This window comes from Mesoplodon bidens, assembly GCF_964165515.1.
Source record: "Mesoplodon bidens genome assembly, chromosome: X".
Taxonomy (NCBI): domain Eukaryota; kingdom Metazoa; phylum Chordata; class Mammalia; order Artiodactyla; family Ziphiidae; genus Mesoplodon; species Mesoplodon bidens.
In genome coordinates this window covers 28,844,718-28,870,470 of record NC_138163.1, presented here as the reverse complement: position 1 = coordinate 28,870,470, position 25,753 = coordinate 28,844,718, and the positions used below count along the sequence as shown (strand labels likewise).

General features: G+C 41.8%; 1 protein-coding gene across 1 annotated transcript in view; it reads right to left on the bottom strand.

Moving 5' to 3' along the window:
• Nucleotides 1–4,340: 4,340 nt before the first annotated feature.
• The window catches only part of ZDHHC9 (zDHHC palmitoyltransferase 9), a 34,387-nt gene continuing 12,974 nt past the window's right edge, over nt 4,341–25,753 (bottom strand). Inside the window, exons 4-11 of the mRNA XM_081221736.1 lie at nt 25,587–25,747; nt 19,571–19,729; nt 14,843–14,980; nt 13,893–13,939; nt 13,019–13,123; nt 11,481–11,584; nt 10,980–11,076; nt 4,341–6,122 (exon numbers count right to left, since the gene is read on the bottom strand). Coding sequence (XP_081077862.1) covers nt 6,006–6,122; nt 10,980–11,076; nt 11,481–11,584; nt 13,019–13,123; nt 13,893–13,939; nt 14,843–14,980; nt 19,571–19,729; nt 25,587–25,747 — 928 coding nt within the window. The 3' untranslated portion in view covers nt 4,341–6,005. The remainder of the gene's footprint in view (nt 6,123–10,979; nt 11,077–11,480; nt 11,585–13,018; nt 13,124–13,892; nt 13,940–14,842; nt 14,981–19,570; nt 19,730–25,586; nt 25,748–25,753) is intronic.

Here is a 25,753-nt window from a genome sequence, read left to right as displayed (position 1 = left end):
CCAATACAGCATTTGTATACCATTGCCTCTGGGACCTGCCACGGATAGCGTCAGAGAGAGCCCAGGGCAATGGCCCTTACAAAGGGACAGGCGATTTGACTGTGGGAACTCGGCAAGGCAACTTCCTGACTTTCTGTGCTAAAGAAACCCCACCATCAGTTCAACCTAAGTGCAGGGGTCTGTAGAGAGATTTAAGTCTAAAACAAAACCCCAACAACTACCCCCATATCAGTCTGACTATATATAGTCAGCCCTCTGCATGCCTAAAAGGGAGAGATCATTGGTAAAATTCATCCAAAATGGCAAAAAAATCTTAAAATTGTTGCTGTTTCTCAACTCACAAGAGAATGGGGTCAGCAATGCCATTTCTCCTAAAGTTAACCCTAGCACATGGTCAGTTTTCAACAAGTATTTATTGAATGTTAAATGAAGGAAAGGTTCATTTCATTCAAGTGACACTTGGAATTATTCAAACTCCTTTCTCTGTCTACACCTGCTCGACTGAGGGGCAGGGGGTTTTGCCAGAAAACTCTCTGGACTGGGAGTGAGGACATCTGGATTCTGGTCTCTGCTTTACCAGTAACTGTCCACGTGACCTTAGATAAGTCACAGTACTTAATTTTCTGATGAGAGAGAGAGAGCAAGAGTGAGCACAAGCAACGTGGACTACATGATCAGTGTTTTCCTTTCAGGGGTGCCATGGCCAGAGGCCAGGTTTTATGACAATCATATCTCTAATTTGGGGCACAAAACTATCACCCACTTGGCCAAGTTGGGACAGTCAGAAGCTGAAGATGGGCAATGGCTGGCAGAAAAGGCAGTGGGAGGGGGGCTTGAAGAAAGCGAAGAGGCATGGAACTTTAGGGAGGTAATTCTGTGCCATGCTCCAGAGTTGTAAAACCACTTCTAAATCAAGGCCCCTTCACTTCCCGGCCCATGGTGCAGGGTGAGCTCCAAGCTTTCATTTATTAATTGAGTAGAAAAACCCCTAATACAAAAAGAAAGATGAAGGACTTGGAAGGCCAAATAGCAAGAAACATAAAGCAGAGGGGAGGTGTGGAAAATGTTTAACCTCATTATTAACGGAAGAAATAGAAATTAAGAAATGAAGGCGTCAAGATACCAGTTTACAGCTAGCTACTAAATTACCAAATGTTTAAATGAGGTGTGCTGAAGGAGGCTCTCTGATACAAAGCTGGTAGGACAAACTGGGACAGCCTTTCTGTAAAGCAATTTGGCCATATTTATCAAGAGCCTTTAAAAGAGCGCTCCCTTTGACTCAGTAATTCCACCTCTAGGAATCTATCCTAAGGAAATAAGATATGCCCATATATAAGGAAGTTCATCACAGCAATATTCATAATAATGAAAAATTGGAGACACCTAAATGTCTGACAATAGGGAAAAGGTTATGCACATATTATGGAGTCATTAAGAAGTATTTTCAAATAATTTCTAATGATATGGAAAATGCTAAGTAAAAAAAGCAAGATTACAGAACTATATTTATAGTTGAATTCCAGTTATGTTCAAAAATATATATGCACAGAAAAAAGACCAAAAAGAAATACACCAAAATATTAACAGTGATTATTATATTTGGTGATGTGTTTATGAGTGATTTTTCAATCTTCTTACTTTCCTGTACTTTCAAAATTTTCAGCATGTGCTACTTTTAAATTTGATGAACATGTGTTACTTTTAAAATTTAAAAAGCGCATTAAAGGTATAAGGGGATGGGGGGGTGTTCGCTGATTTTCTAAATTTTCCAAATATTTAGAGGTAGAAAGGGACCTTTGAGATAATCTAGTCCAACAGTTCTCAACCCTATCAGCCCCAACCCTCCGTTGGTATATACAATATTTTGCAATGTACCCTTTGCCACCCTGAAATGAATTTCATAGTTAATATAAACTGCTTATACACATAATTTCCAGAATAGCAATATAATACACTAACTACAGTATAAAGGAGAAATAAAAGGAAAGTCATTTATAATCAGATAATAGATATTTCAGTATGCAAATGCCTGCACAAGACTATACTAAAAGCTCTAACAGTCAGATGCTTCCACTTATATATGTAGATTCACTGCGAATGCAGCTGCTACAAAGGAAGACTAAGTATTGGCAACTTAAAAATCCATGAATGGCATTGCTACTGGCGACATGATTTTCAAAAGTTGGGCTTGCATCCTTTAAAACTAACCATATTTGCAGTTCTAGCCTTTGATACTGTTTCTAAAACGCACTGCTAAAGAACAGGAAGCAATTCCTAGAATGTATTCTCAAAACTGACACAAATGCTCTTTGAATTATCGGAAGTACCGGTCTTCTTTAGTATCACCAAGGCACAAGAGCAAATTATCATTAAAAACAAAATTTACTGTGATCCCTTGGTGATTTTCCCTAGCCTGGCCCCAAGCCTCAAGGGGTACAGAATGAACTGAGCTAGAAGAAAAGGACTAACAGGGCCAGGCTATGGGGAGAGGGAGGAGGGCTAGGTTGCTAGGTTACCACTTGAGCCAATCCAAGTGGTCCCAGAGGGGTACCAGACACACAGTTCAGGTCCCTCTCTCTGCCCCACTAGGCTGAGGGCCCTCTCAAAAGAAGGGGGTCAAAAGGTGGGGGAGGGGTCCGGTCACGCACGCTAGGCACAAGTAAAGAAATGAGGCAGAAGCACAAAGAAACAGACATCCCTGTATTTCTAAAACCATTCAAGTCTCCTTCATTAATTGGCTTCCCCCCGAAAAGAAGGATTTCTTTATTACGAAACACCAGAGAGTGAAAAACCCAGCACACATACACATTTGTAGGCTCACACAAAAGTGCAGAGATTTACATATTAAATTGTATTTAAGTTAGAAAATAGATTTAAAAACAAAATACTTCTTTTTCCCCCAACAAGGTAAAGAGATTTGGTCAGTAGGAAAAGGGGCCTTAAGGGTAAACGCAGGAAGGGCAGGGCAGGAAGAATGGAGTTTAGCTGCTATAGAATTAGAACCCACTGCTGCCACTGGTGAAAAAAGCAAAGGGGGAGATGGTGTTCTCCACTGTGGCAAGCAGGGCCCCAGGGCCAAAGGGACATGAAAGAAAAAAAAGAGGCCTCAAAGAGCCAAATTCCACCAACCCCCAGAGGTTTTGGATCCGTGCCAACCATCCTGGTCTGGGGAAGTGGGGTGCATAGGAAACTTAAGGAATGGGGAGGAAGGGGAGAGGTGGAAAGAATGTCAGCCATTGAAAAGAGCAAACAATTTAAAGCCTATTCCCCTGGGAGGGACCAATTCTTCAATCTCCCCTCTGATCAGAACTCAGACTAGGAACAGTCCCAGCTGGTGCATGGTGTGAACGGGACAGATCTTCAGGCCAAGGTCTTAAATGCAGAAGATTTATATAGGAAAAGAACAAGGGTAGGGAGTAGGGAAAAGCAAAAGCTTTTTTAAAAAAATCATTTCACACTAATGATAAGGGGTTTCCATTCTGACCCTTCACCTCAGAAAAAGAAAGGGTCAACAGAAGAGTGACTGAGGTAAGTTGAGGGAGGAGAGAGGAGATGGGCTAAGACAGGCTGGGTTGAGAACTGACTAAGGTCATCTGACTGGCAGGTTAACTGGAAAAACCTAATATCTTCCCAACTCTCCAGGCTTGGCCTTATTTTGAACTAACTAAAATCTAACTACAAGGACAAAACTGAGAGAGCCAGAAAAAGAATGAGAAAGAGGAATCTGAGTCAGTCAGAGTCCCAGTCTGTCTCTCTGTCTCTCTAAGGATTGCTAAACTCAAATCCTGCTACAAGAAAATAGGAAGACGTAGAGAAAAAGCTAGGAGCGGCCGAATTTCATTACTTCTGATTAACTGGGAAGAGCGAGACAAGAATTGGTAAGGAATCTTGATTACAGACCATTTAAAAAGAAATATATACCATCACTTGTAAAAGATCACTAACAAAATATTTCCAACGGGAGGCCCTGAGGAGCCTGCTTTAATAACCAAGACTCATTTGCAATTAACAGCATCCATCTGCATAAAAACAATATCCTATTAAAGAACTTGTTCTCTTAATTTAATATAACCCCTGACCCTCCCAATCTTTCTAACACTGTTCATGGCCTTGAAAGGCCTCTTTTCATAGTCCAGAATAAGGTAAACTTCAACCCAGAATGTAGTATAGGTCAATGGAGAGTTTGGGAGCTACCTCTCCAACCCAAGGGCCCCCTGGAAAATGGAAGTATGCGTAGTAACAAGCACCCCCTTCAACCCCCACCCCCACCCCACCCCCCCAAGATATTCACACCCCCATGGTGGTTCTTGAAATGGAAGGGGGAAGGAGGAGGCAGGCAGTTTGCATTAGACACAGTTTAATCGCCTTCAAATAGATTAAAAGTTCTGGTTTACACTCCCCCCCCTCCCCGGAAGTCATCCAGACAGGACCCTGGCTTAGAAAAACACAGGTGCTCTAGGAAATATAGCCACATATAATACATAAATCTTCTTCCCTGAAATAGAGCAGGTCCTGAGTAGAGCTGACTGGGGGCCACAGCCCACCCCCAGGGTGAAGCGGCTCTGGGACTCTGCCGGTGGAAGTGCTGGAAGAGCGGGGCCTGGAGGAAGCCCCCAGTGTGGTTACCAAGCCCGCGGTGGGCCAAGGCCTTGGAGTGGGTCCCCCAGGAGGGCAGCAGTGCAGGGCTTTCCCTCCTCACTCAGCCGAGGCCTAATGGAAGTACTGGTTATCCTTTCTTTTTCTTTTTTTTCTCTTTTTTGAGGGGACATAGGGGGAGAGGAGAGGAGAGCCTCTCTGTGCCTTAGTTTCCCCATTTGTGCATACAGGGCCTCTGCAGGCCTCACACAGGGAGTCTGAGGGGGTAGTGTTTAAGTGAGCACTCGGGCTTCCTCTGAGGAAAAGGAACCACCAAAGTGCAGACTTTTATTACTGCCGTTCCTGCTCCCAACGGGAACAAGAGTGAAAAGGAAAACAAATTAAAAGGGGCTAATGAGGGGCTTCCCTGGTGGCGCAGTGGTCGAGAGTCCGCCTGCCGATGCAGGGGACACGGGTTCGTGTCCCGGTCCGGGAAGATCCCACATGCCGCAGAGCGGCTGGGCCCGTGAGCCATGGCCGCTGAGCCTGCGCGTCCGGAGCCTGTGCTCCGCAACGGGAGAGGCCACAACAGTGAAAGGCCCGCGTTATGCAAAAAAAAAAAAAAAAAAAAGGGGGGGGGCTAATGAGAGAGGAGGAGAGATGAGACAGAGAGTGCGAGGGGCCGTGCCGTTGGCATCTCATAAGTTCTTATGGAGAACGGCACAGGTATTAAAAAGTTTCTGGGTAGTCTACAAGAAATGTGAATTGTTATCTATACTGCAATTACTTACATATATCTCACTGGAAAAGAGTGGGGCTTGGGTGTTAGAGAGTGGACAGGGGACAAAGGAGAAGCTGCACGAATAAATACAACAAGTGGAAACTGCCTGCCCCATTCCTGAAAGGATTTGCTGGCAATGTTGGCACTTTGTAGCCAGGAGAATCTTCCAACCCCACTCTCCATCCCCCTCCATTCTGAAGGCCTCAAGAATCCAGTTAGAATTCCCTGGCCAGAGTTCTCTGTGACTGCCCCTGGACTCATGAGGTGCAGCAGCCTGAGAGGATTTGAGCCAGTCTCAAGAACCTTTACCCCAGAATTGGGCCAGTGATCCCAAGCAGGAGAGCTGGGATCTGGGAAGAGAGGGGAGTCCAAGGAGCCTCTGTGGCTGAGGCCATGGAAAACCAGTGCCAGGGCCCAAGGGACCCATTTGTCCAGTTACCAGAGGTGACTGACATCTTCTGCAACTGCTTGAGTCCAGAAATTAAAAAAAGCTTGCAGCAAGAAAATGCCAGTTTACAACTGGGTGAATAAAGACCAAAGAAAAACAGTAATAGGAACAGCTTACTTGCTCTCTGTCTCAGGTTATCTTCTCCCATTAAATCTCTCACAGCCCTAATCATACACAACAAAAGTCTCTTCCATAGATAGGCTACTTCTCAGCTTCAGTGGCCTCCTGTGAGGGCTCTGGGGGCTCTGGGGGTGGCATCTCTTCAGGAGTGCTGGTGTCCTCCGGCATCTCATCGGAGCTTAGATGGTCTGTTGGAGCCTGAGAAAGAAAAGATATCAAATTCAATACAAAGCTCTCCCTCAAAATCCAAATGGAGATAATCCATAGACACTGAACTCTTCCTCTGAACCCATCAACCACACTGATGCTACAGATACGCCACCACCAACACCAAACTCAGAACCAAGACAAGACTTTCGTCTTCTCAGCAGAAGGCAATTGAAGTTTATTTGAGTTCTATTCTTAACTGTCTGTTGTGGACAGATGGTTCAATTATTATGCATGATAATAATAAAAGGGACCACAAATAATTACACAGACCACTTTCCCTCCTTCACAACAGAATGTTATAACATACTTGTCTAACAAGGCCTGACATGGTGGTTCTCAATCTTCTTTCGGCCCTAACACATACCTCCCTAGAAGAGTGATTCTAAACCAAAGAGGGTGGGGTGGTAAAATCTTCAGATGGTATATCTGGTTTGAAAATGCCTCCTGAGTGATTCTAAAATACCACCCTTCCCCACATTCAACTGAGAATCACTAACCTATACTGTAATGATTTAGGATCAGACACATCAGAAAAACAATATTCAAAATGATGATAATGATATATAAACATGAGTTTGCTGTACTTCAGAAAAGAAAATTAAAAATTTAAGAAAGGCAAAGTAGAGAACAATTATCTAACTTACAAATAGCATTCACCTAAGAGTAGGATTCGATTTCTTTTTTTTGGCCGCACTGCGTGGCTTGTGGGATCTTAGTTCCCCAACCAGGGATTGAACCCTGGCCCATGGCAGTGAAAGTGCTAAGTCCTCACCACTGGGCCGCCAGGGAATTCCAGGAGAATTTGATTTTAAAAGAAAGTTCAAGTCTACTAAAAATCTATTAGAACTAATAAAAAAAGTTCAGCAAGGTTTCAGGATACAGAATCAATATACAAAAAAACCAGCTGGGCTTCCCTGGTGGCGCAGTAGTTGAGAGTCCGCCTGCCGATGCAGGGGACATGGGTTCGTGCCCCGGTCTGGGAAGATCCCACATCCCACGGAGCAGCTGGGCCTGTGAGCCATGGCTGCTGAGCCTGCGCGTCTGGAGCCTGTGCTCCACAACGGGAGAGGCCGCAACAGTGAGAGGCCCGCGTACCGCAAAAAAAAAAAAAAAAAAAAATTGTATTTCTATATACTCCCAATGAACAATCTGAAATAATTTCATTCATAATAACATCAAAAAGAATAAAATGTTTATGAATAAGTGTAACAAAAGAAGTGTAAAACTTATACTCTGTAAACTACAAAACATTGTTGAAAGAAATTTTAAAAGACCTAAATAAATGAAAAGACAGCCCATGTGTTAATGGCTCAGGAGACTTAATCTTGTTAGGATGATAATACTCCCCAAATTGATCTAAGGATTCAATGCAATCCCCACCAAAATTCCACCTGGCATCTTTGCAGAAATTGACAAGCTGATTCTAGGATTCATATGGAAATACAAGGGGCCACAGCCAAAACAACTGAATAAAGAATAAATTTGGAGGACTCACACCTCCTAATTTCAAAACTTACTACAATGCTACAGCAACCCAGACAGTGTGATACTGGAATTAAGAGTAAACTTACTGGGGCTTCCCTGATGGCACAGTGGTTAAGAATCGCCTGCCAATGCAGGGGTCACGAGTTTGTGCCCTGGTCCAGGAAGATCCCACATGCTGCGGAACAACTAAGCCCGTGCGCCACAACTACGGAAGCCTGCACGCCTAGAGCCCATGCTCCACAGCAAGAGAAGCCACCACAATGAGAAGTCCTTGCACTGCAAGGAAGACTAGCCCCTGCTCACGGCAACTAGAGAAAGCCCGCGCGCAGCAACAAAGACCCAGTTCAGCCAAAAATAAATAAATAAATACATTTTTTAAAAAAGAATAAATTTATTGATCAGTGGAATAGGACTGAGAGTCCAGAAACAAACTCTCATGTTTACGCTCAATTGATTTTTGACAAGGGTGCCAAGACAATTCAACAGAGTAAGAATAATCTTCAACAAACTGTGCTGAGACAACTGGCTATCCACATGCAAAAGAAAGAATTTGGGACTTCCCTGCTGGTGCAGTGGTTAAGAATCCACCTGCCAATGCAGTGGACACAGGTTCAAGCCCTGGTACAGGAAGATCCCACATGCTGCAGAGCAACAAAGCCCGTGCACCACAACTACTAAAGCCCGCGCGCCTAGAGCCCGTGCTCCACAACAAGAGAAGCCACCGCAATGAGAAGCCCACGCATCGCAACGGAGAGTAGCCCCTGCTCGCCACAGCTAGAGAAAGCCCATGCACAGCAACAAAGACCCAATGCAGCCAAAAATAAATAAATTTTAAAAATTAATTAAAAAAAAGAAAGAACTTAAACCCTCTACCTCACACAATATATAAAACTTAACTCAAAATGGATCAAAGACCTAAATTTAAGAGCTAAAACTCTAAAATTCTTAGAAGAAAACAGGATAAATCTTCATGCCCTTGGATTAGGCAATGATTTCTTAGATCTGACAACAAAAGCACAAGCAACAACAACAACAAAATAGGCAAATTAGACTACATCAAAATTGAAATCTTTTTTTTTTGGCTGCGCCACGCAGCATGTAGGAACTTAGCTCCCCAACCAGGGATGGAACCCGCGCCCCCTGCAGTGGAAGCTCAGAGTCTTAACCACTGGACCACCAGGGAAGTCCCAAAATTGAAATCTTTTGTGCTCGAAAGGACACCATCAAGAAAGTGAAAATACAACTTACAGAATGGGAGAATATTTGCAAATCATTTCTCTGATAAGGGACTTACATACAGAATTAAGAACTCCTACAACTCAACAATAAAAAACCCCCAAACAACCCAACTTAAAAACTGACAAAAGGGCTTCCCTGGTGGCGCAGTGGTTGAGAGTCTGCCTGCCAATGCAGGGGACAAGGATTCGTGCCCCAGTCCAGGAGGATCCCATGTGCCACGGAGCGGCTGGGCCCGTGAGCCGTGGCCGCTGAGCCTGCACATCCGGAGCCTGTGCTCTGCAGCAGGAAAGGCCACAACAGTGAGAGGCCCGAGTACCACAAAAAATAAAAATAAAAAATAAAAATTGACAAAGGATCTGAATAGACACTTCTCCAAAGAAGATACAGAAATGGCCAATAAAATCATGAAAAGATGCTCGACATCACTGTTCATCAGGGAGATGCAAATCAAGATTACAGTGAGATACGACTTCACACACACTAGGATGGATGGCTAGAATCAAACTGCTGGATGATAATAATAAGTGTTGCCCAGGATATGGAGAAGTTGGAACCCTCAAATGTGACTGGTGGGGATGAAAAATGGTACAGCCACTTTGGAAAACAGTACAGCAGTTCCTCAAAAGGTTAAACATAAAGTTACTATATGACCCAGCAATTTCAATTCCATGTACATAGCCAAGAAAAATGAAAACACATGTCCATGTAAAAACTTGCATACAGGGGCTTCCCTGATGGTGCGGTGGTTGAGAATCTGCCTGCCGATGCATGGGACATAGGTTCGAGCCCTGGTCTGGGAAGATCCCACATGCCACGGAGCAACTGGGCCCGTGAGCCACAACTACTGAGCCTGCGCGTCTGGAGCCAGTGCTCTGCAACAAGAGTGGCCACGATAGTGAGAGGCCCACGCACCATGATGAAGAGTAGCCCCTGCTTGCCGCAACTGGAGAAAGCCCTCACACAGAAACGAAGACCCAACACAGCCAAAAATAAATAAATAAGTAAGTAAGTAAATAAATAAATAAATAAATAAATATTTAAAATATCTGCTAAAAAAATCTGAATTGTGTCAAAAAAAAACAACTTGCATACACATGTTCATTACAGCATTATTCATAATAACCAAAAGGTGGAAACAACCTAAATGTCTATCAATTGATGAATGGATAAATAAAATGTAGTCTATCTATATAACAGAATATTATTCAGCCATATAAAGGAAAGAAGTACTGCTACATGCTACAACATAGATGAACCTTGAAAATACAAGGCTAAATCAAAGAAGCCAGTCACCAAAGACCACATATAATATGATTCTATTTATATGAAATGTACAGAAGAAGTCTACAGGGAAAGAAAGTAGATTAATAGTTCCCTAGGGATGGGGCTGAGGGAACTGGGGGGAAAGGGAGAGTGACTGCTAATGGGTACAGGGGTTTTTTTTGGGGGGGCAATGAAAATGTTTTAAAATGGATTGTTGTGATGATAGCACAATTCTGTGAACATATTACAAACCAGTGAATCCTACATTTTAAACAGGTATTTTATGGTATCTGAATTATATCTCAACAGAGCTATTACAAAAAAAAGCAAGTTCAACTAATAACTTTTTAGGAACATACTTTATTAAAGCATATGTGATCAGTATAGCTAGGAGAGTTTCCACATCTGCATAATCCAGTGAGGAAGCCTCCTTCTACCAAGGTAACCACACCACTAACTCCAACCCACCCCCCTGACCCCTGTCATTGCTCCTATAGCATTTTATGCTTCCCTCATCAAGGCACTTTTCACTACATGGACTAATAACCTGTTTTCTCTCGTCCCCACTAGACAATGAGCTCCATAAGAGCAGACGCATCATGTGACTTGTTCACTGGTGTATCCCTAGCACCTAGCACATTGGCTGGCACAGAATGTTGAAGAAATGACTAGATCTCAATCTATGTCAAGGGCACAAAGATCTTAAGGCAACGTCAGGGCAGAAGCAGAAACAGGGAAGCTGGAGTGATTGGACACAAAATTGCCTAATTATATCTCTAAGGTGTAAATTTAGTCTACACCCTCTATCCCCAACTCAGTCTTAAAGTCTAAAAGCCTTAAAAAGTCAGGAACACTTACTGGGCTCTGAGGCAAGAGGCTGGTACTGGCCTCTTGAGTACTGGGAGGTCGACTTCCACTTTCCTCCAGTGGCAAAATACCCCTTCGATCCAGCACACTGAAGGAGACAGGAGAGTTAACAAAGCACTTTGCATCCACCTCTCCACCCACCCACCCCACTGAATCTTCCTGTGTGTGCTGGAAAATATAAACCTGCCCTTTGGCAGTCTAGTCTGATCCTAGCACATATCTCCTACCTTCCATTCACTTTTTCTTCCACAAACCAGGGAATACCACATTAACAAGGGAACAAACAGATAAAATAAGAATGAAAGGTCATTCCTTCAAAACAACCAGCCCATGGTCTATGGTCCATGTAGATATGGCACCAAGGGACAATCCCTGGAAAGACCTCTTTTGACACGAAGAGGCCATGTTCAGAAGAATGCATCAGACCAGGTGACAGGATCAGGTCAAACTGCTTGTCCCAAGAGTTCCAGGATCTTCTAGTCCTCTGAGTACCTGGGGGGCAAGGGGCCACACAGCACTTCACAGCAGTTCTTCACAATATTGCCATGGCTATAGGGATTCTGGACACGATTCTTCCCTGTCCATGAGCCTTTGATCTGCAAGATAAAAGCCAAGGCTTACATTAAACATTATGTTGAAGAAATACATGCAGCACAGGAAGATGAAAAAGTTCTGGAGATGGATGGTGGTGATGGTTGCACAACAATGTGAATGTACTAATACCACTGAATTGTAAACTTAAAAAATGGTTTAAGATGGTACATTTTAAGGACTTCACTGGTGGTCCAGTGGTTAAGAATCCGCCTGTCACTGCAGGGGACACGGGTTCGATCCCTGGTCCAGGAAGATCCCACATGCCACGAAGCAACTAAGCCCCTGCGCCACAGCTACTGAGCCCACGCGCCTAGTGCCTGCGCTCCGCAACAAGAGAAGCCACCGCAATGAGAAGCCCATGCACTGCAACAAACAGCAGCCCCTGCTCACCGCAACTAGAGAAAGCCTGTGTGCAGCAACGAAGACCCAGCGCAGCCAAAAAAAAAAAAAAGATGGTGCATTTTATGTCTTTTACCACAACAGAAAAAAAAAAAAGAAATACATGCATAGCCATGGAAAAATATTCACAATAGAGTACAAAAGCAGATACCTGAGCATTATGTATTATTTCCATTTAAAAATACATAATATATTCACATAAACAAACACGGAACAAGTCTAGACAAGTCTAGAAGACTATAGATCATACCATTGACAATGGTGATGCCTACGAGGTAAAATTAAAGGGACTTATTTGCTATTTTTTGCTCATCTGTATTTCCTGATTTTCTACAATGAATATGGATTAATTGGTAACTTTTTGTTTTTAATTCATTAATTTATTTATTTTAGGCTACATTGGGTCTTCGTTGCTGTGCGTGGGCTTTCTCTAGTTGCGGCGAGCGGGGGCCGCTCTGTTGCTGTGCGCGGGCTTCTCATTGCAGTGGCTTCTCTTGTTGCGGAGCACGGGCTCTAGGCGTGCAGGCTTCAGTAGCTGCGGCACGCAGGCTCAGTAGTTGTGGCTCACGGGCTCTAGAGCGCAGGCTCAGTTGTTGTGGCGCATGGGCTTCGTTGCTCCGCGGCATGTGGGATCTTCCCAGACCAGGGCTCGAACCGGTGTCCCCTGCATTGGCAGGCGGATTCTTAACCACTGCGCCACCAGGGAAGTCCCAATTGGTAACTTTTTAAAAGCAAGGACTTATTCAATGCAACTGTCCCTCTCCATTCCAAACCCAGAGGCACCAGTTAGCTTTTAAGGACCTATGAACAGCTAAAGACCTTGTGCTCACCCAACCATTCAATCTCTTCTTCCTAATTCCCTACAACAAACAAAGCAGTCTGCTTTTTCTTCTACACACCTGGTTTAACAATCTCCCTCACCTGGCTTCTGCCTGCCTCAACCTCCCAGGCCCTGGAGACTCAGTTCTCCAGCAGGTAATTAGAGAATAGGCTTTTGGTAGAAGAATATGTAATGAGGAGAGGAAAAGTTGACTCACATCTTCATTGGTTGTCTGGTTGAGAGCCACAAGGAAAGTGTGGAATCCAGTCAGTCCCACGACAGACCAGAGCGTGAAGAAGCAAATGAGTACTTCTAGAACAGTGAGGTGTTGGTTAAGGAATGTGGAAGAAGCCACACCAGGGGACTTGATGCCGCAGCCCATACTCATGACACCGGTCACACCACCTTTACCCCTTGGAACATATATCACAAATATATATCCATACATAACAACGGGTGAATTCTAAACTTGCTGGCTATATCCCTCATGAAGGGTAAAGGATGCCTGTTTATTCACTACAAGTAGCTCTCTAACAGATCTAGTCTATTTAGGTGTTTGTTTATTCATCATTGGCTCTTCGAAGGGGACATTTAGGAGGGGTCCAAAGCTAAACAATGTTGGCCATCACTGCCAATGGAAAACACATCAAAAAATAAACTTTATAGATGAAAAAATTGGTGGGAAAGAAACCAGAATGTGATTTCTAGAAATCCCATCTGAATCTCCTTTTCAGAAATGTAACTGCTGTACAAAATAAGCCTTAGCTGTAACGGGAAGGTGGGACTTCCAGTAAGTGATGCAAGAGGTCTATTGAGAGCAAAGTATAGCCCACTAGAGAAGGCAGGGCTGAGCCTGGGATCAGAAGGACTTGGGAGGGAGGCAGTGGAGACAAAGTTGAAGGAAAGACCTCCCTTTAAGCCCTGGCCATCCTCCATTCTAGTTGCTACCACTAAGGCTACATTTAAAAATTTTAGACGTTGGCACTCTCTGATGTCTGAAAAATGAGATGGTGGAGAACTGCAGACAGAAAGCATGCTGAAAAGTAGTTTAAGAGGGCTTCACAGGGACATCCTGCCAGGGGAGGATATGTTCCAGGAGTTTCTTTCAATGTCTCCAGGAAGCCAATTTTCAAGGATTCTGTGAAATTGGGAGGAGGAGTAGAGAGAAAGATTAGTAACTTTAGTAAAAAATATACACATACCCTAGTGCCTACTCACTTTCTTCCCTCCCTATCCCTTGTTACAAGCCAGCAAGAGATAAGCCCTCATTCAGGCAAGGGACTCACACCTCCAAGCTGGTACTCTCTTGACTAAAGGGTTCATCTTCTCGATACAGGACCCAACACTGGACTAGAGAGTCGGCCACAAGCCAAGCATCTGGCTCCCCTCCCTTTTCCCTAGCCTCCAGCTATGGCCATGGAGGGGGATATTCATTCATAGATGAAAGAAATCAGAAATATCCAAGAAAAATCCTCTTTTTTCATCAATCCATATCTCTTCACTGTTCAAAATCCAGCTCAGGACTCACCTCTCCCCAGGAAGCTGCCTTGATTAAGACCACTCCTTTAACTCCGCATCCCATCTGCCCTTAGGCTGTTTTATGTGTGTGTGTATTTTCTATCTTCCAAAGTAGACCATGAGCCACTAAAAGACATTTCTCTGGTATAATCCCTTCTACCACCTGACACAAGGGCAGGTCTTATGAGGCAAAAGAGGTGACACATACAGCCAAAAATACATCCCCAACCTTTGGGATCACCTCAGAAATGCCCAGTACTCTAGGTACAGACCAGTAATTATGGTCCTGGTCTCCAGCAGAGGGCCACTGAGAAGGCCAACACACTCGGTAAATCCTAATTGATGTGAGCTGAGTTTTGGAGCCCCGTTCAGGAGCAGATAGTAGTGCTCACTTCTAACTGGTCCGAAGGTGCCTTCACAATGGTAAATTCCCACCAGGATACAGAATCACTCCCCTAAGCTGTCCTCAAGTCTTCTCCCACCACCCACCCCTCCAGCAACATACACTGCCCTGTATACTCACTGAGGGCCACGTAGACGATGTTGAAGGCAAAGACATAGATCGTGAGGAGGGACAGAGAAAGGATGAAGAGGTAGAAGTAGCGGTAGTTCCTCTTTCCAACACAATTCCCCACCCAGGGGCAGTGATGGTCGAAACGCTCTGTGGGAGAAAGAGAGAGTCCAGTGCCAAAACCTCCAAAACTAAGCACAACCCTGCCATCCACTTAATACCTAAGTCCAAGACCCCTAGGATCGCTGCCTATTTCAACTGTAAAAAACACTGGTTTTGTATACACTGATGTGTATAAAATGGATGACTAATAAGAACCTGCTGTATAAAAAAAATAATTAAATAAAATTCAAATAAATAAATAAATAAAACCAAAAAAACCTATTTCCTTCCAAAATAAATTTTAAAAAAACACTGGTTTTTATTTTTCACTTTTTCACAATGTTTTCACAGCCATCTCATTTGATCCCCACAATCATCCTGGAAGTTGGGCAAAAGAAGATATTATTTTCTCCGTTTTACAGATGAGAAAACTGAGACACTGAGGGGTTAAGTGATCTGTCTCACTGTCAGTTAACAACACAGACCTTGCTTTTCCAAAGAAAAGTCTTAGTAAGTGTGTCTACTAAGTGCAGGAAGAATAAATAGGTGTAAATAGCCAAGGAAATTTTGAAAAATGAGTAGTGTGGTTTTTCTTAAACTCCAGTTAGTAAAAAATTATAAACCTACATACCTGAAATGGAGTGGCATAGCTCAATGGAATGGAAATCACCCAGAAACAGAATATATAAAAATTTACTGTCTGATAGTGCTTCAAAACCAGTAGAGAAAGGCAGTATCATTCTATCAACAACTCAGAGACAATTGGTTACTTGCTTGAAAATAAGGTTAGATCTTTTTCCCTCACACTATTTACGAAAATTAATTCCAGATGAATTAAAGAGTTAAATGTAAAAACAAAGTGAAACCTTAAAATAACCATAAAGAATAGGTGAACATTTGTCACCTGTATGGAGAAGGACTTTCTAAGCATAAAAGTAATGGAAAAAAACCACAGATGACAAAGAAAAATAGATTTGACTCCATACACTTTAAAAAATATTTCATAGATGTTAAAAATACTATAAAGAAAATTAAAGAGGAAAAAAAAACCCGAGAAAGTATGTGAATTTTGTAATACAAATCAATAACAAAATACAAATACTCCTTCAAAAATAGTCAAAAAGCGAAAGTTAATAAATACCATATAAACATATATTTAAACGTTTTCAGATTCACTAACGCATCGCAATACTAATACAACAATAAGATACTTTTCTGCCTATCAAAATAAGAATATAAAAAATAATATTCAGTGCTAGTGAGAACACGGTAAAATGTACACTCTAATATACTGTTTGTGGAAGTACGAATTGAGAGAACCTTTCTGGAAAGCAATTTGCCTGTATGTATCAAGAGCCTTAATAATGCTCACACCACTTTGGCAGAATAAATCCATTTTTAATAATTTCTCATAAGGAAATAGAGATGTGCACAGAAATTTAAGTTCAATACTTTTTTATTAAATTTTTTATTGTGGTAAAATATATAAAACATACAATTTGCCATTTTAACTAATTTTAACTGTAAAATTCACTGGCATTAATTACATTCACAATGTTGTACAACCATCACAACTACCTATTTCCAAAAATTTTCATCACCCCCAAACCACCGCTTGGATTGTCTCCATCTTTTGGCTATCGTGAACAGTGCTGATGTGAACACTGATGTACAAGTACGTTTGAGTTCCTGTTTTCAATTCTTTTTTGGTATTGTTATGGACAGAACTGTGCCCCCCCTAAAATTCAAATGTTGAAACCATAACGCCAGTGTGACTGCATTTGTAGATAGGGCCTCTAAGGAGGTAACTAAAGTTAAATGAGGTCATAAGGGTGGGGCCCTAATCCAACACAACTGGTATCCTTATAAGAAGAAAAGGAAGAGATACCAGAAGTGAGCGAGCACAGAGAAAAAGGCCATGTGAGGACACAGCAAGAAGGTGGCCACCTGCAAGCCTCACCAGAAATCAACCCAGTTGGCACTGTGATTTTGGACTTCTAACCTCCAGCACTATGAGAAATTAAATTTCTGTTATTTAAGCTACTCAGTCTGTGGTATTTTGTTGGCAGCCCGAGCACACTGGGTAATACAGGTATATACCCAAGAGTGGAATTGCTGGGTCATATAATTCTATGTTAACTTTCTGAAGAACTGCCAAAATGTTCTCCACAGCAGCTGCACCATTTTACATTCCCACCAGCAATGTATGAAGGTTCCAATTTCGCCACATCCTTAAATTTAATAATTTTTTAAAATTTAATAATTTTGATTGCAGTTTTATAATAATGAATAAAACAGGATAGTGAATAATAGCTATTGATAGGAGACCACCTAAATAAACTAGAATATAGCCATATGATGGATTATGCAGTCATTAAAATAATATATTCAAAAAACATTTATTAAAGATGTAGAAGAATGCTCAGGATATAATGGTAAGTGACAAAGGCAAGACTAAAAACTCCAGTATGATCTAATTTCACAAACAAGAGAAAGACTAGAAGGAAATACAGCAAAATGGAGAGTGAGTTTGGGATTAAGTTTTATTAATACCTGTACTTCCCATATTTTCTACAATGAACATGTATTATTTTAATGAATGAAAAAGGCACAAAGAATAAAATATATCATTTTTAAAGCACAGTGAGCTGTGTACCAGTCAAAAAATAAGGCTGTAAAAACAGGTGCATCTCCTAGTTAAAGGGCTATACCTTTTCAGAAAAGGGAAGTAAGACAGCCTTACTTTAAGCAAACCTGCCATATAAAAAACACTGATAAATGCAGATTTATACAGATATATTCAATATTTTTACCATCAATATATTATAAATCACACTTTTTTCTGATAATATTGATACAAGTAATACATGCTCATTGTAGAAAACTTGAAAATATTTTTTTTCTAATGAAAGAAACAAAATCCCTTATTACCCCACAACCTATAGATAATAGACAATAAGCGTTCTAGAGTACTTCCTTGCATAATTCTTTATACATACTTATATTTTTTTAAATGTGTAACTGAGATCACACTATAAATGTAGTCTATCTTCTATTTTATTTCATTTAGCTTTCTGGTATGAGCTTTACCCATAGAAGTCCACTGTATGTTATGTCCCACAATTTATTTGACCATTTATCTACTGGTGGACAAATAGTTTCTTTCCAATTTTTCAGTACTATAACAATCTGGAGGTAAATATGTCCATACCTAAATCTTTACCACATCCCTAACTATTTTCTTGGGATAGATCCCTAGAAGGCAACTCACTGGCATCAAAGGGTATACATGTTTTAAGGTTTTCATGAATTTTATTAGGTTGCCTTCCAAAAAGTTTGTTCCAATTTACACTCCTACCAGTGTAGGACTACGCGTTATCAGGTTTTCCTTGCTAAGTTTCTAGATTTAAAAAGATCTTGTTTTAATTTTTATTTCTTTGCTTTTTAGTAGAGATGAACCTTTTTTTCATGTTAACTAAGTAATTGCATTTCCTGTTTTATCTGCTGCCCATATTTCTACTGAAATGTTATTGCTTCTTTTTTAAAAAATCAATTTGCATGAGTTCTTTACGTTTAAGAATATTAATAAAGAGAGGGAATACTTTTTGAAAACCTTCACATCACACTTTCTTGAAATATCAAGTTTCCTGGCTCATTTAAAATGAGTTTCAATTTATAAAAATCCTATCTACATATAGCTTTTACCATATAAAGTAAGATATATCTTCCCAACCTTAACCTAAAAAGAATTGGCTAATGAGAGGAAAGCAATGTACTCAGGCATGCTCCATGGCATATATAAAGAATGCTGGAAGTATGCCTATTGACAATATAAGGAATTGCACATATCTGCCTATCAACAGACATATTTACTGCCTGTTTTTGATCTTTCCCAGGGCTCAGCATACACTAGGCAGTGATTACAACTAAGTCACATATATGCAGATAGAGGCACAGACCTCTGTATTATGCACACATACACCCCCCACCCTTGCAGCAGAAGCAGAGAAAGAACAAATGAGGGTTTTGGAATCAGAGCTGTTCCAGGTTCATCCCATACTAATTTAATTATATGAACCTACACAAAGGTGCTTCATCTATTTCTTCATCTGTAAAATGGGGATAATACCTATCTTATGGGGTTCTTATGAGTCTTAAATGAGAGAAAGGGAAAGCACTTAGCAAGTGCCTAGTATATATTAGGAATTCAAAAAATGCTAGCAATATTTTTCTTCCTGGGAACACCACTTCTTATTTAGCCCTTCCTTCCCCGATGCTGCCCTCCAGTGGACTAGGATTCTCCTCCCCCTACGTAAGGTGAGTTCCACTTGAAACAGATCCAGTAGAAGAAAATCTAGATTTGAAAAACAGGTAAAGTTTATTTCTTTATTTACCAAAGAGGTTGTTTTTTTTTTAAACTAGAGGATATTTAAATTATGATTTGATCTACAGAAGTACAGTTGATTTACAATTGTTCGGAAGCTTGTTTCCCATCTAAAGTTTCTTAACTAAAAATCTAGCTTGTTTCCTATCTAAATCTATCTTCCCACCCCCACTGATCTTTCCTGAGAAAAATCACCCTGACCCTCTTCTTCAACTCAGCCTTTCCCCAGGCAACGTCTCTTTGGTTTTACTCACCCACACAGTTGTCACAGATGCTGCAATGAGAGGCCCGGGGAGGCCGGAAGATCTTGCATGTATAACAGTATTTCAGCTTCACAATCTGGTTGTTTATCTGGAAATTCTTGATACGAGGGGGTGGTCGCTGGCCTTGGGGTACTGCACCATTGGTAGCTTCTGTAGATCAGTAAAGACAGTTAACACCACTGCTAGCCATTATTTGAGACCAAAAGTCTTACCACCTCTCCAAGAGCAATAGGAGTAATCAAACGTTCCCTAGGCCCACTGTCATCCCCAGGCTGGCATTTCCAGACTAGACTCTCAACATCACAGAGTATCCTCCCCAAATTCCACTGAGTGCCATGCAATTATTTTGTGTACATGTAAAAAAGTGTTTCTTCAAGCTTTTTGGCTGATTACAAAGAAAAACATTCATAAAAGAAGAAATAAAAATGGCTAAAAAACATATGAAATGAAAACATACAACTTTACTGGTAATCAAAGAAATAAAAATTAACATAAAGATACCATTTTCACCTTCTATATTAACAAGTATTAAAAAGAAGAACCTAGGGGCAGGACAGGAATAAAGACGTAGACGTAGAGAATGGACTTGAGGACATGGGGAGGGGGAAGGGTAAGCTGGAACGAAGTGAGAGAGTGGCATGGACATATATGCACTACCAAATGTACAATAGATAGCTAGTGGGAAGCAGCCGCATAACACGGGGAGATCAGCTCTCAGTGCTTTGTGACCACCTAGAGGGGTGGGATAGGGAGGGTGGGAGGGAGACGCAAGAGGGAGGAGATATGGGGATAGATGTATATGTATAGCTGATTCATTTTGTTATAAAGCAGAAACTAACACATCATTGTAAAGCAATTATATTCCAATAAAGATGTTAAAAAAAAGAATAGGGCTTCCCTGGTGGCGCAGTGGTTGAGAGTCTGCCTGCTAATGCAGGGGACACAGGTTCGAGCCTTGGTATGGGAAGATCCCACATGCCACGGAGCAACTAGGCCCGTGAGCCACAACTACTGAGCCTGCGCGTCTGGAGCCTGTGCTCCGCAACAAGAGGCCGCCATAGTGAGAGGCGCCTGCGCACTGCGATGAAGAGTGGCCCCCGCTTGCCACAACTAGAGAAAGCCCTCGCACAGAAACGAAGACGCAACACAGCAAAAATAAATAAATTAAATTAATAAACTCCTACCCCCAACATCTTCTAAAAAAATTAAAAAATTTAAAAAAAAGAATAAAAATACCCAGTATTGGCAAGGATGGGGAGAAGGTATTTTTATACATTACCAGTAAGCAATAGGGCAGTGACTACCAAAATTTTAAATGTGTATACTTTTTTTAAAAATTTATTTATTTATTTATTTTTGGCTGAATTGGGTCTTCGTTGCTGCGCCCGGGCTTTCTCTAGTGGCGGCAAGCGGAGGCCACTCTTCATTGCAGTGTGTGGGCTTCTCATTGCGGTGGCCTCTCTTGTTGCGGAGCATGGGCTAGGTGCGCAGGTTTCAGTAGTTGTGGCACATGGGCTCAGTAGTTGTGGCTCGCGGGTTCTAGAGCACAGGCTCAGTAGTTGTGGCGCACAGGCTTAGTTGCTCCGCAGCATGTGGGATCTTCCCAGACCAGGGCTCGAACCCGTGTCCCCTGCATTGGCAGGCAGATCCTTAACCACTGCGCCACCAGGGAAGCCCCTAAATGTGTATACTTTTGACCCAGCCATTCTACTTCTAGGAACTTACCAAAATTACAAAGAGATGTACAAAAGATGGTAACACAGGATATTTGTCACAGAAGTCCCTTTTAATAGTGAAAGACTGAAAATAACCTCAATATCATAATAGGAGGTTGGTTAAGTTCATTATGATACCTGCATGGGATGGAATATTAGGCAGCCATTTCAAATGATGTACACATTTTAAATATTCACAGCATACTGAAAAATGAAAATGTACACTAAAAAGAAGCATGTATAAAGGATTTTACCTTGCAAAAGTAAAATATATGCATGAAAAAAGACTGGTAATATTTAGAATCAGAAAAACAATTATTTAAAAATAAGAGTAATACATGCTTATTGTAAAAAATTTGGAAAAAACAGAAAATATGAATAGAAGACAAAAAAAATCACTGATGGTCTCTCAACTCAGGGATATTTATGCATTTTGGTATATTTCCTTCTACTCTTTTTTTTAAATAAATTTTTACTTATTTATTTTTTTATTTTTGGCTGCATTGGGTCTTCGTTGCTACACGCAGGCTTTCTCTAGTTGCGGCGAGCAGGGGCTACTCTTCGTTGCAGTGCGTGGTCTTCTCATTGCAGTGGCTTCTCTTGTTGCAGAGCACGGGCTCTAGTCGCGTGGGCTTCAGTAGTTGTGGCTCGCGGGCTTTGTTGCTCCACGGCATGTGAGATCTTCCCAGACCAGGGCTCGAACCCGTGTCCCCTGCACTGGCAGGCGGATTCTTAACCACTGTGCCACCAGGGAAGTCCCTTTCCTTCTACTCTTAACAAATAAATAAACATTCATGATTTTTTTAAATTTCAGGTTATATTTTAGATACAATTTTATACCCTGTATTTTTCACTTAACGTTATACAGTAAGCATTTTTCCATGGTTGTTGATTTTTTTTCTGAAAACATCATTATTGGCAATACAATGTTCTATCATATGCATGTACTGTAATTTATTTAACCAATTCATGTTATTGGGCATTTAAGTTGCCTCTGGTATTTTGCTATTTAAATGATGCTGCATGCAAAAACTTAAAACATTACAGACAAAGCTTAAGTCCCCTTTGATCTCCACCCTAATCCCAACCCCCTCCCTCCCTTCCTCAATAATATGTTCATGTGTTAAAATTAATTTCTAAAACATAAAGAAAAAAAGAAAAGCATGTTGAAGTCTGAGTAGTAATATATGAAGTTGCTGGCATTAAAATAGCTAGGAAAAAGAAAAAATGATGCATTAAAAATCCTTCTACAAGTATTTGTGTAAATCTCTGATTATTTCCTTGAGCTAATCCTGAGAGAAGTGAAATTACTGGCTCAAAGGGTATGAACCCTTAAAGCCCATATCACTTATTGGGAAACCACTTCCCAGACAGACTGTATCAATTTGCACACCCGCCCATCTGCAGCATATGAGAGTGCCTGTCTCATTGCACCCTTGCTGTGCAAGATAATTCTAAAAACAGAATATTTTTTCAATTCACTTTGATTTTAAAAATATCTGCCATATGGAACTTTTTTTCCTTTTTTAGCGGAGTGGGGTGGATGCTGTGAAATCAAACAATAACAGTGTGACACAAGTCTTAAAAGAATGGGGATAGCTATTCATTAGAGGATGATATAAGTACCAGCATGGCACCCTAACATTCCTCTGCATGTGCTTTACATGAGGGCACCTGGGAGAGAGTTCAATGCTCTCCCACCCCATGAGGTGAGCTATGATGCAAGGGAGCCAACCACATGTCTTCCTCTCTCCCCCACCCAGCCGCTACCCACAGCATACCCAGTACAGGGCTGAATGTAAGTTGACAAAAACTTGCTAACATAAACATACGTATGAACTCAAGAACGCACTCTACTGTTGAGAGAAACATGCTAAATGCAGAGGTAACAACCTGACAGCTCAAGCCTGGGCCCTGGGCCCAGCAATCTGGCAAAACAGAGCTAACCTTGCTAACAGCCTGCTGTGAGAGGCAAGATCAAGTCAAGGCACTGCCTTGACCTTCAGTTTCTCTATACGTGATGGAAAGAGGATGACAAAAGACTAACCCAGAGAGAGAAAAGACTACACTCACAACTGTCTCTTCCTATCTTGCTCCTAACTAGTCCAGGTCTCCCCCAACTCCAGCTGCGCCAACACACCTCGCCTCTGTTTCCTTCCCACAATTCCCACCCTCTCCCCACCCCTAAGTAGTTTGAGCTCAGATGTGCACAAATCTATGTCCCCTTACCGCAACTAAAACAGGCTGAAATTTTTCAAAAAGAAATCCACTAAGAAGCTAAATAAACACAGCTAAATAAACAAAAGAAATACAAAAGCTGGAAGCCTTCAAAGCAACCTAAAAAAGTATCAAATCAAAATGTTGTACGCCTTAAACGTACACAATGTCATATGCCAATTATATCTCAATAAAACTGTGGGGGAAAAAAAAGAAGCCAACTAGAACTGGGAGAAAATATTTCCTTGACAATAGCATGCATATAAACAGGAATAAACTCAATATGAGAAGTATAGAAACTATGTTAAAAAAAAACTATAAAAATTCTATTAAAGGGCACAAAATTCAGTCTAAAAATACAGAAAGATGTACTATCTTCTTGGGGATAATTATACAAATGTAAATTCTCTAAAAAATAATATATAAATATAATACCTATTAGAACCCCAATGTGTTTGTCTTTTTCATTCAACAAAATATTAAGATCCCAACAAACAAACAACAACAACAACAAAGCACCTGAAAGAACTAAAGGCTAACCACAGATTGGTGCCCCAATGGTACAGCTTTTAGTCTTACAAGTCCTGGGTCCCTTTCTTCTACTCTACGTGGCTTGGATGCTGACTCTAGCTACTTGGGTACCAGATGTGAGAACAATTTAGGTAGGCACCACTGTTGGATCTGGTGGGCTCCAGTCCCTCCTAGTACTGGCATCAGAGCCTTCTTTCCCAGTGTGAGCTCCAGGAGTCTCCCAGGAGCTCCCCTCTTCGAGTCCTGGGATGTTCTGCTTCAACTCATGAAGGCACCCTGGCTCCTGGTTAGTGTAGCTCTTCATTTCTGTCCCAAAGAGCCCTACCCTGAGCTGCAGACTGTACTGTGATTGGCCTGTAACTAGTTCCTTTACCATTCCTAGAATTCCCAATGTTTCCTGTCCCCTCTCATCTTGTGTGTTCCCCTAAAGCAAGAATTTTTGGTTAGAAACCCACTCATGTGCTTCAAAAGATCTATGAATCCCTGAAATTATATCCAAAATTGTATGTATGTGATGCATATAAGAATATTTTTATGAAGAGGTTTATAGTTTTCATCAAGAAAATCAAATGAGGGACTTCCCTAATGGTCCAGTGGTCAAGAATCCACCTTCCAATGAAGGGGACGCGAGTTTGATCCCTGGTCGGGGAACTAAGATCCCACATCTGCGGGGCAACTAAGCCCGCGTGCTGCAACTACTGAGCCATGCGCTCTAGAGCCCGTGTGCCACGCTACAGAGCCCACACGTTCTGGAGCCCACACGCCACAACTAGAGAGAAGCCCGCATGCCACAACTAGAGAGAAACCTGCGAGCCACAACTAGAAAGAAGCCCACGCACTGCAACGAAAGATCCCGCGTGCTGCAACTAAGACCCGACGCAGCCAAATAAATAAATAAATAAATTTGAAAAAAATCAAATGAGTTGGGCTTCCCTGGTGGCACAGTGGTTAAGAATCCGCCTGCCAATGCAGGGGACACGGGTTCGAGCCCTGGTCCGGGAAGATCCTACACGCCACAGAGCAACTAAGTCTGCGTGCCACAACTACTCTAGAGCCCGGGAGCCACAACTACTGAGCCCACATGCCACAACTACTGAAGCCCACATGCCTAGAGCCTGTGCTCCACAACAAGAGAAGCCACCGCAATGAGAAGCCCATGCACCACAACGAAGTGTAGCCCCCGCTCACTACAACTAGAGAAAGCCTGAGTGCAGCAACGAAGACCCAACGCAACCAAAATTAATTAATTAATTAATTAATTTTAAAAAATCAAATGAGTTGACAACCCCCAAACAGTTTTTTTAAAAATCCTCTTGGGAACAGTGCAGCAGGACCTTGGTAAGAAATCCCTCCTAAAATGCAACCCAGAACAAGGAAGAATGAAGTTCACATTCTTCACAGGGTGGTAATGATCTCAGATTCAGGATCTCAGAGGGAAAAGGCTAGAAGTGATTATTAGTCTGCAACTACAATTATGATTCCATTCCCTTACTAACCAAAGCCACCCACTGTACAATATCTTGCCAGCTGGTTAGAAAACTCACCTATCTCCATTTCTATGAAAGCTGCTTCATCTGGTAGGGCCCGAGGGATCACTCCAGGATCACTGAAGCTGGTCCTCAACAGTGTAGCCATGGAGAAAAGGAAGAGCATGGCAGCAAACACAGGGATGGCAGGAGACAGCTGGACAGCCAGGTAACGGCATCTGAAG